The 12946-nt window shown below is 65.8% G+C and overlaps 1 protein-coding gene across 3 annotated transcripts in view; it reads right to left on the reverse strand.

Annotated features, from left to right (window-relative positions):
• Positions 1–12946, reverse strand: part of TXNRD2 (thioredoxin reductase 2) — a 27142-nt gene continuing 14196 nt past the window's right edge. For 2 of the 3 annotated variants that reach the window (XM_018044800.1, XM_018044801.1), the window contains exons 9-17: positions 12841–12860; positions 12146–12237; positions 10865–11039; positions 4764–4900; positions 3638–3733; positions 3206–3298; positions 1920–1991; positions 930–1110; positions 1–163 (exon numbers count right to left, since the gene is read on the reverse strand). In XM_018044800.1, the coding sequence (XP_017900289.1) occupies positions 33–163; positions 930–1110; positions 1920–1991; positions 3206–3298; positions 3638–3733; positions 4764–4900; positions 10865–11039; positions 12146–12237; positions 12841–12860 (997 nt within the window). In that variant the 3' untranslated portion in view covers positions 1–32. Of the gene's footprint in view, positions 164–929; positions 1111–1752; positions 1851–1919; positions 1992–3205; positions 3299–3637; positions 3734–4763; positions 4901–10864; positions 11040–12145; positions 12238–12840; positions 12861–12946 lie in introns of all 3 variants that reach the window. The other variant, XM_018044802.1, reaches the window with a different exon arrangement.

Genomic DNA, 12946 nt, shown 5'->3' on the forward strand with positions numbered 1-12946 from the left:
TTCCGGAAGACAGTCTCTTTATTTGCGCCGGGTCACGCCAGGGGCTCAGACATGGGCTGCCCGCGGGGGGTTTCCGCACAGGTCCTCATCATCTGGCGGCGTCCGGGGTGCGCGGTGCCGGCCTGCGCCATCCTTGCTGGGTGCTCGGCGTCAGTCCAGTGTCCTGCCCAAGACAAGGGTCAGTGTGGGGCGGCCTGTGTCCCCACACCCACCCACACGGACGGCCCCTGGGGGGTCGGATGAGAGAGCAGGCAAGGGCGGCCCTGCACCATCAGGTGGGGCATCGTTGTCAGAAATGCCCTGAGTCGCTGAGGCTCCTCAGAGGCTGTCACAGGGCTTTGTGAAGGCACCAGTGTCTGAGTGCCCAGGAGAGGCCGGGGTCTGGCCCGCTAACCGCGGCTCAGCCTGACACATCAGATGCCTGCAGGCTTCTAATGGGCACTCACTGCTCTGTCCACAGCCCCCGGGGGCCCTGGGGACCTCAACCCAGGAGGGGCTGAGGGCCGGGTGAAGCCCCTCTGGCTGACAGGCGGAAAGGCCTGGACCACAAGCACCCCGTTGGCCATGGGCAAGGAGGGGTTTCCTCCAAGAAGAGGCTCAGAACCAACGGCACACCAGGGCTTCCGGCCACCCACCCGCTGGCTGTGCCAAGCCTAACAGAACCAGACTGAGTCCGCTTTCTGAGCAGAGGGAAGGGACCTGGGGCGGCCCTGGACGGGGCACGCGGGGGGAGGCCGCTGCACTTTCCCCACCCTGTGCCCCAGCCCTGCCCCCGGGGACAGGCCGTGGGCGCACCTGGCCTCCAGACCCCCATGCTCATGGGCAGCCCGGCTGGGGTCTGGAGGTCTAGTGGGGGTTGGGGGTCACCTGTAGCAGTTGGCGGTGGTACCCAGCCCCCCTCAAACACAGGACCGGCCCCGCATGCGCACCTGGCCGCAGGGGCGGCAGTGGGCCGAGCGCCCTGGGCTGCGGATGGCTGCCTAGCCTCAGCAGCCGGTCACCGTGGGGTCCAGGCCGGAGCGCTTGGAGATGCGGAGCTTGGCCACCTCCTCCGCACAGGTGGGGTGGATGCCCACTGTGCGTATCACCTGCTGGAAGGAGGCCCCACACCTGCACGCCAGGACGGGGGAGGGGGGTGAGTTAGTGCAGGGAGGCATGTTCGCACACCCACCCGCCCCCCAGACAAGTAGCAGGACCTGGGGGAGGGCCCGGAAGTCAGTCTCCTCGCTGCCCTCCAGCCCCGCCCCCACCCTCTTCTCCAGCCAGGAACACCTGCCATCTCCACCTCCTACCCGCCGGCCTGGCCCCCTGCTGCCCCCTGCTGCCCCCAGGCCCACATGGCCCTCAGTGAGTCCAGCCCGCTCCCCTCTGCCCTCCTGCCTCTGACAGCCCTCGCCAGCTGCCCGGCCCCTTCACTCCCAGCCCTGCTGGAGCGGCCACAGCACGGGCCCCAGGACCCCGCTGTGCACAGCCTGCGGCCAGGGCTGGCCCCAGAGGATGTGTGCCTGCCAGGCAGCCCTCCTGGTACACGCGTTGCCAAGCTGCTCCCGACCGCCTGGGCACTCATTCTGAGCAGAGAAGACCCACAGGGACCCCTTGGCCGGTCGAGGACACAAGGCTGTCCCAGAGATGGACATGGCCACACCCCAGGTGACTGGACCTGCCCCGTCGGGTAGACGCTCTCTGAAAACACCGCCCCGCGGACGAGCGGCCTGCGAGCGGCGTATCGGCTGATAATTCCTGTGGACTCACTTGATCCCCAGGGCAAACCCCTGAGTAACTTCGCCTGCGTTGGGGCCGAGGAAGTGCAGGCCCAGCACCAGCTGTGGGGGCTCCCGCAGACACACCATCTGAAAGGCACGTGGTCAGCGGGGGTGGCAGGGGCCTGCGCGCCCAGGCCAGGCCCACAGGACGCTCACCTTTACGTAGCACTGAGATGCATCCCGCTGGGGGACAGTGTACTCCAGTGGTTTATAGAACGCATGGTAGACCTGGGCGGCAAGACACAGATTCCCGGGTCAGCGCCTGCAGCACAACAAGCCCCGGGACCTCCTCGAGCTGGGCAGGCTGTGGGTGCGGCCGGGGAGCCGCAACTACCCGCTGGGCCTGCAGGCTGCGATCCGGGCCGAGGACAAGGCCCCGCTGGCCTGGAGGCAGCCCGCGCCCCTGGGCATGGCAGCCTGTGGACAGGCCCGAGACCCCGGAGAGCAGCAGCAGCGAGGCAGGCTGCCCTCTGACCTGCCTCAGAGCCCGGGGCGCAGAGCAGGCCTGGGCACCACCCAGGCGGATGCTGCCCAGGCTGGGCACTGGAGGGGGCCGGCCGCCTGTCCTGTCTCCCTGGGGGCCCCAGTGCTCTCCAGACCCTCACCCCAGCCATCGGGGGGCAGGCCCAGCCCCCACCGACTGCCGGACAAAGGCTTTCAGCACCCGAGAAGGGCCGACAGCGTGGTTGGGGCTGCGGCCGCGTAAAAAATGAGCAGGGCGCTCACATGTGCTGCACAGCCATTATTAATTAATGCAGCTCCAGAGAATATTGTTCTAACGAAGACAGAATTGAAAAGAAAACAAACAAAGGGTGTTTGGCCATTCAACATCGTGAAACATGAAGCAACATCGCGGACTGCCACGGACACATGTCCCAGGGCCCTCGTGATAAATTAAACAGAAACAGCAAATAGAGCACAGCTGATGCAGGACGGGCAGGCCTGGAGCCCAGGGCTCGCTCCCAGAGGGGAGCTGGCCGCGCTGGTGGCCACGTGGGGTCCAGTGCCTCCCGGCCCGCCTCCAGGCTGCCTGGGGCACGCACTGCAGTCAAAGCAGACCCCAGAGGCGCCCGCCTGGTGACCACGCCCTCCCTCCGGGTGAGGCCCATGCTGGGCTGGCAGAGGCCTGTGAGGACCAGAAGTGGGCAGGAGGGCAGCGGGGGAGGCGGGCAGAGGGCAGGGAGGAAGCTTTCCAGATGGAGGGAGACACATGCCCCCCTGAGGGGGCCGCTGCTCCAAGGCCCTCTGGTCCCTGCCACGCCTGCCAACACCCCCAACCCGTCGCAGCTGTTGTGCGGGGCCCCATGCTGCCCTGCCGAGCCCCAGGCCCCAGGAAGCAAGGCTCCAATATTCCCGCTTGCCCTCCAGCATCTGTGGGGGCGGCTGTCACCAGGGTGGGGGCCACACGGGCCTGCATGCTGCCCCCCGGGGCCTGGACTCACCTCCACGTGCTCTTCTCCATGGCGAGCCACGGCTGCCTCCTCTGACAGCCCCACGCAGCCATACTCCAGGGGAGTGAAGACAGTCGTGGGGACCTGGAGGGCAGGCCCGTGTCAGGCAGGCCCCTGGGGGCCCAGGGCAAAGACCCCCCAGGGACAGCGAGAGTGTCCGGTCACACATACATGTTTGCACACATGCACACGCTCACACACACATGTGCGCTTACACACGCACGCACACACGCTCATACACGCTCACGCACACGTTCACATGCACGCTCACATGCTCACATGCACATGCTCACACACACGTGCACGCTCACATACACGCACACACACGCACTCACACGCGCGCTCACACACACGCACGTGCCCCCAGAACGAGCTGCGGCCTTGTGCAGGCTGGGCATGGCTGTGGCGAGCAGAGGCACTCACGCTGCTGTAGTCCATCAGGTCTGAGGTCCGGCCGCTCAGCCGCTGGGCCAGGAGCCGCCCGGCCATGATGGCCGTGGGCGTCAGCTCCGGCCGCCCCTGGAAGCAGGGAGTGTGGGTTACTCTAGCATGGCCCATGGTGGAGGCACTGCCTTCCCGAGACCCCCAGTGCAGGCTCCCTCTGTCCCACCCTGGAGAGCTGCCAGTCTCCCTGGAAGAGGGGGAGGGCTGCTAACAAGCCTGGCCACGCCAGCCACGCTGGCCAGACCAGCGAAACCTCCCCACATCCACCGGGGGCTTCTCCTGGGACCCTGCTTCATGCTAGTCCCCTTGGAGAGCGTTCCATAGCAAAGCCCAAGCGAGACTTGCCGCCATTCACTAGATCCCATTGACTGGGGTTCGGGCTAAGACAGGCCCACGGAGCACCCGTGGGCCCCGACACGAAGCTGGTCCGCAACGCCAAGCCCAAGACAGCCTGGATGGGACCGCGTTCCGTGGAGGCCCCTGCTCCAGGCGTCCTGCCCGGGAGCAGAGCTGGCACAGCCCTGTGTCCCCGCACGCGCCAGCCTGGGACTGGGGGCTGACCTCCCACAGCAGCGGGAAATGCCGACGACCGACGGTCTGGAAATGACAGGGATCGGCAGCGAGAAAGCACCCCACCCACCTGACCGACACACACGTGGCCCACACAGCACACACATCTCCCCGAACCACGGCGCCCTTGCTGGACCCTGGGGGTGAATGCTCCTGGCTGCTGAGTGACTTTTAGTCACGACTGTTCTATTCAGTGGTCTTCCCCGGTGGCTCAGCGGTAAAGACCCCGCCTGCCACTGCAGGAGGTGTAGGAGACACAGGCTCCGCCCCTGGGTCAGGAAGGAGAAAAGGGCGGCCCACTCCAATATTCTTGCCTGGGGAATCCAATGGACAGAGCCTGGCGGGCTGCAGGCCAGGCGGTCAGAGTCTGACACAACTTAGCGGCTGGGCACACACGCGTGTTCTGATCAACACCCAGCACAGGCTACGCAGCCAGGCCCTGGGGCAGCGAGCACGCACGAAGCCTCGCCCACAGCGCTGGGCTGATGGGGTGGCCAGGGTCAGAGGGACAAGGAGCAGTGGGCGCCGGCCGTACCTCTGCCACGTCGCCGATGGCGTAGATGTGGGGGATGGAGGTGGCTTCCTGGGCATCAACGAGGATCTTCCCAGTGACGGGGTTCGTACGCACACCAGCCTTTTCCAAATTCAGACTCGCGGTTTCTGGAACTCGGCCTGAAAGACACAGAGCAAGGTGGAGAGGTTCTGATCAAGATTCCGGGTTGATTTAAAACTCTTCTCAGAAAGTCCACTTAGAATTGGTGAGGTATCAAGCACGGACAGCGCCAAGGGCCTCAAACATATACGCATGCGTACATGCACGTGCATGCACACACGTGCAAACATGCACACACGCTGCACATGCGCACACACACGCACCATGCCCATACACACGGTTTGCACACACACATGCAATGTGCACACAGTTTATGTACACGGGCACACGAGTACATGCACACACACGCGTCTGTGCACACACACCTGCACAGAACATGAAAGGACGGTGCAGGAACAGGAGGGAGTGTGGCGCATGTGCAGAGTCTGGAATAAGGAACCCTAAACACAGCCTACGATACAAGTCTGGTTTTTAAATTATACGCAGTTAATAGTCATACGTATTCAAAAAATAAACGTGGGGAAAAACCTATAATCGGTGAACAACCGGAAACAAAGGGCTTACTGGTTTTTTGTTTTTTTACTTTTTGTTTTCAGAAACATCTGTGTACTTGTCTGGCTGCACCGGACTGTCTTTGCAGCACGCGGGATGTTTAGTTACGCACGCAGCACCGTGGCTGTGATACGTGGGGTTTAGTTCTTTGACCAGGGATCAAGCCAGTGTCCCCTGCGTTGGCAGGTGGGTCCTCAACCGCTGGACCACCAGGTAAGTCCACAAAGGTGCCTGTGATAACAGGTAGCTCGCTTGGGAGACCCGGGGGGCCCACCCTGGAACTGTGCCCCTGCAGGTCACGTCTCAGCAAGTGAGATGCCAACAGGTCCCACATGTCACTCAAAGAGGACGTTCAAGCCCCATAATGCTGATTCTGTGTGGGAGAGCCATGGTTTCTTTCGAAGGTGCCTGGCTCTGACAACAGAAATGGTATAGAAGCAGCACCCAAGCGCGACCTGCCCCCAGCCCCTGGCCGGATCCCTAAGCCCCTCCCCACTGACGGGGCTGCGCTCCAAGGGCCAGGGACCCCAGGCCACACGGCGCAGCGGTGCAGGTGAAGGGCCAGCTCGGCTGCACACACAGCCTGACGGGGCCACGCAGCCTTCGAGGCATCGACCTGAGGGCATCTCGGGAACTCTGCCCGTCCCTGCGTGCACCCCTCGGTGGGGGCATCTCGGGCCCTCAGGTGGCCTCCCTGGTCCGGGGCGCCCCTCCAACACTCCTGGGGCCCCTGCCCTCTACCTGTCAGGTCACCCCACCTGCCACAAGGCTGCATGTGAGGACAGGCGGTGCCCCGTGTCCCCAGCCCCTGGCAGGGATGTCCCGCCGATGCCCGAGGAGGGTGAGCCGACCCAGAGGAGGCAGACGGCGTGCTCAACCGCGTCCTGCCCAGGGTCCAGGACAGACCCCCTCTGCCGGCAGCCCCAGCTTGAGGCGTCCAGTGCTGGCAGGCACAGCCGCTCATCCTGGGGGGCCATCAGCTTGTGGACTCCGCCCTTGGAGAGAGGCCTGGAGGGGGCACTGCTGGGCGGACACCCTGGCACTGCCAGCCCGTGTGCTCACAGCCTGGGGCCTCGTTCAGACGACAAGGGCTCTCCGAGCGGGGGTGGTGTTAGGGGGGCAGTGGGCGCCCCGTATTCCCGGGACTGGGCGGGGGATCCGGAGGCGGGAGGCTTGGTTTCAAAGGCACAGATCCCACGGCTCCCACGGCTCAGGCCCCCGGGGTCGGCAGGGGCTGGTGGAGCCGGGGAGGGGAGCCTTAAGTCTCCAGCTGCTCTCCCCGCGGGAAGTCAAAACACAGCTCAGCTAAACCTCCTTCTCAGCGATGGCTGCGGCTTGGCCCCAGGGATCAGGGGCTGAGGGCTGGCGCCCTTCCCCAGCAGACCAGACACGGGCCCACTAGGACAGGAGGGCCCCGCCTCTGACCACACCGATGTTGGCGCTCCAGCTCTGATGGAGGGCCCCGAGCCTGCAGGGTGTGATGTGCCACCCGCCAACATCCTGCCCGAGGTCTGGGGGCCCAGCGGGCACCTGAGAAGGGGTTGGGCCATGCTCCAGCAAGGAAAAAGCAGGCCCCATGGGTGGGATGGGGGGCCGTGTGCTGGGGACACCAGGGCTGCAGGCAGGGGCCCCCAGATCAGCCCCTGGGCTCCTCCCCAGGTCCGGGGCCCTGACCCTCCCCATACACTGGGCCAGGCTGTCGAGCCACAGGCAAAGCGGCAGCGCCGGGCCAGGCACTCCGACGCGGCCACGCTGTCCCCAGCTCGCCCCTGCACCCTGCCCGGCTGGTCACAGGAGGTCAACAGCGCTTCTTCCCGGGTCTGTGCCTGTGGTAACCGTGGTAACTGCACACCCTGCAGAGGCTAGCAAACCCATCTCAGGTCCCCGAGGAGACAGAGATGACCCTGAAGGCAGAGGCAGCAGACGGCGGCCATGCTGGCCCCGTGGTCCACTTTGAAGCCAGGATTTTATAGGACGCACTGCCTACGTAAGCGGGAAAGTACGTGGAACGTGTGAGCCAGGCCACGGGTACGGAGAAAAGCGGCTGGACGATGCCGGGCAGCAGGCTTCCAGGACCGACAGTGGAGGAAGGGAGGCCCTGGACAGGGGTCACAGAGGGTGGACGGGCCCCGGCCTCCGCCACACTGCCCCGTGTTCTCGGAGCCGGGGGTCACGCTCCCTGTCCAACAGGCCTGGAGCCCCAGAGGCAGACGGAGATGGAGAACGGGTAGGGCGGGGGGCCCAGCGGCTGGCCACTCAGACGCCCGCTCAGACCGGGCTGGGCTCGAACGGCAGCAGTCACGCCGTCCTCCACAGCCTCCCCAAGGGCAGGCAGTCCTCCCCAATGACGGTTCACATGCCGCCCCGTCCAGCCCGCAGGCCGCCCACTCCTCACCCCGGAGTGGGGTTGGCAGCTGGTCCCTGGGGGAGGCCCTTCCGGGCAGGCGGCCCCCTTGCTCTGCACTCTGCTCCTTGTCAGGGTGGGGAGCTGTGAAGGTTCAACGTGCACTTCTTCAATGAGCAGTAAAACGCAGCATCCTTTGGCCACGTGTCAGTGAGCTGGGCTTCCTCCTGAGAGTGACCGATCCCGCCCTTTTCACCCGCTCACATGACCCCACGAGCGTCTTCCTTAGAACGTGCGTGACTTGCTGCTGCGTTTGCAGCAGATGAGTGCACTGAGCGACCCCAGCCCCTGCCTCGGGGCCGCCCCTCGCCTGCTGGCCAGAGTCCCTCAGGGGGACCTCGTGACCCTCGCAGCTTGGACGGCCCCCATCCAGCGCTGACCACCCAGGACAGAGCTCTTGGTGGGCCGGGCCAGGCCAGCCTCCCCTGGTGGCGCTGAGGGAACCACCTGTTGGCTGTCACGACCTGCTCTGCGCGCCCAGGGACGCAGAGGACCAGGCGCGCCTCGTCACAGGAAGACGGGCCTGCCTGCCGCACACGTGCTGGTGTGGACTTCAGGGCCGGCAGGGGCGTGACAGGTGAGCGCGGGGAGGCCACACGGGCAGTCCCGGGCAGGCGCTGGGAGGCTGGGCAAGGGCCCAGGCTGGCGGCCCGATCAGGCTGTGGTGGGGCCCCCGCCTGGAGAACAGAGCCCCACTCGGGTGTCCTGCAGCCACAGCAGGACGCAGTTCTGGGGGCAGGACGGGCGGCTGCCCCAGCAGGCTGCATCGCTGCTCAGACCGCCAGCGCCTCTGCGGCCTCCAGGGGACAGCCTTGGATGGAAGGGCCCCGGCCGCAGCCAGCCTCGGCTCCTCGGGCCTGGCATGGTCTCCCCGGGCCAGCCTTCGTCCCGGGCTGCGGTCCACGTGAGCACCAGCGTGGGCATGGTGCTCAGAGTGGCAGGGGCCTTCAGGACGGGGGTCGGCCAGAGTGGGCAGCCTGGGACCCTCGGGCTTGCTTCCCCCCACGCTGGAGGCTCCCACGTGACACGGGTGAATGGCAGCAGCCGCTGCAAAGAAAAAGCCTGAAAAAGCGCCGGCTTCGGGAGCTGACTGCCCACAGCGCCCCACTGCTTCCCCGCCCGTGGGTGGGCTCGGGCCCTGCCTGGAGGCTGCTGATTACGGGGCGGGGGGGGGGGGCAGGGGGAAGGGTGCTGGGGACTGTTTTGGCTCCGGGTTTTCCCAAGGCCAAGGCACTCAGGCTGTTTTTAAAAACAAGAGGAAGTCACAGCGAAGCCAAGGGTCCCTGCTGAGAAGTGCCCACTGGGCTCGCCAGTCCCACTCCGCGCACCCCCCACCTCCAGCCGGGATCCAGGCCACAAGTGGTTAACTGCGGCGGCCCAAGCCTGTGGGGCGGGCTGACTGTCTTCACTCATCACAGTAATCGGCGCATCTGCAGACAGGAAATCCTCCTCCCCAGCTCCCGGCCTGTTATCTAAGACACCTGGTGTGAGCGGGTGATTCACAGACAAACAATGAGCCGGCCCCCTGCACAGCAATTAACTGCTTTAGCTGCTAATGTGCTTAATCCACCTCGTGGGGATCAAGGCCGCGCCGCGGAAGAGGCTGGCAGGCTGCAGGCCAGGCCCACGCTGGTGTCCGCGGGTGTCCACGGGCACGAGCCGGGGCCCGCCCTTCTCATCTGTGACATGTCGGGTCTGGTGGGCGCCCGAGTGGACCCAGGTCTGCCAGCTCCCGGCCAGCCGTGGTGTTTGGACCCCTGGGACCACCCTTTACCCCACGCAGAAGTAATGCCCAGTTCCAGGCTCTCCAGGTAAAGGGCAGAGAACGTTCCGGTTGCTGAAATGGGACGCGGCTCCTAGATGTTTACAAAACCCGCCGTGAGCCATGCCCCGCCAGCACTTGCCCGCGGCTGGGAGGCGTGCCGGGAACCGCAGCGCCGCCTTGGGAAGCAAGGTCAGAGGCCAAGGACTGTGAAAAGCCCCTACCCTTCCCCCGGCATCAATCACACCAGCAGACCGTCTGGGGGATGCTCGTTTTGAAAATACAGAAAACAAAACGGACTCCCTCCCGGGGCGGGGAGGGCTCCCAGGGCCTCGCCTTGTAGCCCACCAGGGCTGTCTGGACTCAGGGAGGACCCCGAGGGCCCGGGGGGTGCAGGCGAGGGCCCAGGCAGGAGGTGGGGGCCGCCACCTCGGCCTTTAGAACTGAGCTGAAAAGGACAGCCATCAGTTTACCTCCCCGGGTCTGAACACTTGGACAATCCTTCACAGTGTTCATCAAAACAAACCCCCTTAGATCTACGCTCACGGTTTGATCAAGAACATTTCCTCTGGTAATTTAGCGAATCTTGGCCAAGAGTTCGCTCTGGGGCGTCTCAGATCTTTGCCTCTTTCCTAAAGCCTGTTTGCATCAAGCTTCAACAGCCAGGCGCTGACTGCTCTGGGGTTTATTTCATTTTCTGATTTCCACCCGTCTGAGCATTTCGAAAGCAATAGGCTTCTCAGAAGGACACCCCCACCCCGGCCCCACCTAGGGGCACGTGGGGACCTGGGCAGCTGGCGTGGAAAAGTGTGGGGGACAGGCCCTCTGAGGGCTCAGTGGACACGTCGAGAGCTGCATAGCCGGATGTGGGGTCTGATGGGCACAGAGACTCAGAAGCCAGGCCCAGGGGGAAGGGGATGAGAGGCCCGCGGGCTGGAAACACAGAGGGAAGATCCTGCCTGTCTCTAGGTGTAATGTGCACACGGACGGGTCAGGAAAACGGGTTCCAAACGCATGGGCCACAGGCCCCAAGGCGAGGGTGTCCCGGAAGGTGGGCCCAGCGCCCTCTGTGCAGGGAACCCCTGGGGCAGGCCCACCCCCACGGCTCTGGGATCCAGGCTGTGCCCTCAGGGCCTCTCCCCTCCAGGCTGGCAGTCCGGGGCCCGCAGGGGCCCCCATGCCCTCCGCAGTGTCAGCCGGGGGGTCACCCATGAGCTCTCTGCGTCGCCGTCCGGGGGACGTGGGGAGGGGCGGGGAGGGGTCCAGATGCCCGACGGCAGGGAAGGTGGTGCCTGGGGCCCTTACCTATCGCCCAGAGCACGGTGTCAAAGGTGCCCGCATCCTTCCGGTCCGAGGCAAGGTCCACCCAGGTGACGCGGAGCTGCTGGTCTGGGAGCTTCTCCACCCTCTCGGGGGCGCAGCCCCGCAGGACCCGGGTGCCGTGGCCAGCCATGTGCTCGGTGACAAGCAAAGCCATTTGCTGCGGAGGGTGGAGAGGGTGCCGGGTGAGCGCCCAGCGCTGGCGGGGGTGGCCCGCAGACAGGCCTGCCTGGGCGGGCCATCTGGGGACCCTGCTCTCTGCGGAGCTGGGGACTAAGCCGGCAGAGCTTCTGGCGCCCCCTGCCCCCACCCCGAGTCTGCGGGCCCAGGACCCTGGGCTGGGGTGTGTGTGACCTCTGGACGCTTCTCAGACGGTAATGAACCGAGGCTTCCCTGAAGGGGCTGAGACCCGCCCCGGGCTCTGTCTGCCAGGTTCTGCCAGGCGTGGTGGCCAGGTAGCTGCGAGCAGACGTGGGCACCTCTCTGCCCGCCTTCTCATTCCTGTGGGCCTCTGTCTCTCGGGCCCTCTCTGCCTGCATCCAGCCCGAGGCTTGAGGCCGTCCCTGAACGTGTGTGCTGGAGGCGGGCGCTCGGGCGTGTCTGTCCAGGGGGTGACAGGACCTCGGGGGGTGCATCGCCCCGGAGCCCACCCACCATCCCGCTGTGCAGACACCTGGTATTCTGACAGCAACAACCCAGACCCGGGCTTTAAAGCGACATCTCCTCGGAGGGATTGTGGCTTAACGAGAAAGTACGCGTGCTCATCGCGTGGGCACGTCCACTGTCAGCAGGGGTGCCCGCGCCCGGGGCTGGGAGGCCTTGGGGCCGCCTGGGTGGTGGACGGGGTGGCTGTGGGGCCGCAGGGCCTGGCTTGGCTTGGCGTTCTATCTGTCCTGTCTACAGCGGCCGGGCTGCCGTCACCCATGACGGTCACCCAGGGCCTCGCTCCCCGCCACGCTGGCCCTGGAGAGACACACCCTTCGGGCCCCAGGGGCTCAGCAAGGGGCTGGGATGGCACGGCTGCCCACGCTCGCCGGCCGCTGCCCTCCCGGGTTGGGGCTGGCCGCTGCGTCCGCCACGTGCTGACCCTTGCTGCCACCCGTCAACAGGTGTGTATGTCGCCAATGGTCTCCTCCCTCGACTCGAGGGCCGGTTTCTAAAGATGGACACCTCGCTGAAAGCCCACACCTGCCCCGCCCGCGTAGGGGGCGGGCAAGCCCCCTCACGACAGCAGGGACACGGGTCGGGGCGCAGGCCCGGCGTTACCTGGTCGAAGGCCCGGAGGGGCACGCTGCGTATCATGACGGTGGTGTCCAAGCCGAGCCCGGTGAGGAAGCCCGCGCACTCCAGGGCTACGTCTGCCAGGCAGTTAAGGAGTGCTAACGATGGTGACGTTGGTACCGGGCAGCAAGACCCTGTGCCCTGCCAGAAGCCCACACCCCACCCGTCCCCACCAGCCCAGAGGAGGCTCCGACCCGGCTGTGGAGACTCCCCCCAGTGCCCATCTCAGATGCACGTCAAGGGCCATGTGGGGCCTCGGTGCACAGGCGCCTTCCATGTGCCCCGGAGGCTCACCCGGGCCACATGGGGACAGTCAGGAGCCGGCACCCGGACCTCACGCCTCCGTCTCCCCTGCAGTCGCTCCTCCTGGCCCCCAATCTTACTGCTCCATCTGAAGGAACTGGCCAGAGGGGGCTGGTCTCCAGGGAGGACCAGCTGCCTCACGGCTGTGTCCAGCTGCCCGGCCAGTGAGCGGCTCAGGAAGAGCCTCCCGGAAGCCCCAGACTCAGAGGTCAACCTCAGAGTGTCCCCTGAGCACAGAGGACAGACTGGGCCTTTACAGGTCGCAGGGGGCAGCCCCCACGGGAGGGGCGAGGGCGGGGGCTGGGCCTGAGCGTCCACTCTCGGGACGGTGAGCAGCGCCGTCCGTCTGTCCATCACCTGCGTGCAGCAAAGGATACAGCTGGCCCCGACCACCAACCTGTGGGAGGGACAGACAGAGATACGTGGGTCACACGGCCACCGGCCGCGAGCAGCCCCTGGGGCTCCGAGGGCCGGGCCTCGTGC

Source organism: Capra hircus, unplaced genomic scaffold, assembly GCF_001704415.2.
Source record: "Capra hircus breed San Clemente unplaced genomic scaffold, ASM170441v1, whole genome shotgun sequence".
In the NCBI taxonomy this organism is placed as follows: domain Eukaryota; kingdom Metazoa; phylum Chordata; class Mammalia; order Artiodactyla; family Bovidae; genus Capra; species Capra hircus.